The following is a 336-nucleotide window of genomic DNA, read 5'->3' on the forward strand; positions in this document are numbered from 1 at the left end:
AGGTTCGCCGGAATTTATGGCGCCCGAGATGTACGAGGAACGATACGACGAGTCGGTGGACGTCTACGCCTTTGGGATGTGCATGTTGGAGATGGGAACCTCCGAGTATCCCTACTCGGAATGCCAAAACGCCGCCCAGATTTACCGCAAAGTCACCAGCGTGGGTTCCCCCGCTCTCGCCGTGCGCGTCCCCCGCACCTTCTACCGCCGGTGGTGGCATCACCGGGGGGTTTCTTCTTCTTGTAGGGCATCAAGCCGGCAAGCTTTGACAAGGTGACGGACCCGGAGGTGAAGGAGATCATCGAGGGTTGCATCCGGCAGAACAAAGCGGAGAGG

At 59.5% G+C, this 336-nt stretch overlaps 1 protein-coding gene across 1 annotated transcript in view; it reads left to right on the top strand.

The window, feature by feature from the left end:
* Positions 1-336, top strand: part of LOC104073139 (serine/threonine-protein kinase WNK3-like) — a gene marked incomplete at its 3' end in the record, with an annotated part of 3,909 nt that overhangs the window by 2,899 nt on the left and 674 nt on the right. Inside the window, exons 4-5 of the mRNA XM_009572819.1 lie at positions 3-160; positions 247-333. Coding sequence (XP_009571114.1) covers positions 3-160; positions 247-333 — 245 coding nt within the window. The remainder of the gene's footprint in view (positions 1-2; positions 161-246; positions 334-336) is intronic.

This window comes from Fulmarus glacialis, unplaced genomic scaffold (genome assembly GCF_000690835.1).
Source record: "Fulmarus glacialis isolate BGI_N327 unplaced genomic scaffold, ASM69083v1 scaffold4232, whole genome shotgun sequence".
NCBI lineage: Eukaryota > Metazoa > Chordata > Aves > Procellariiformes > Procellariidae > Fulmarus > Fulmarus glacialis.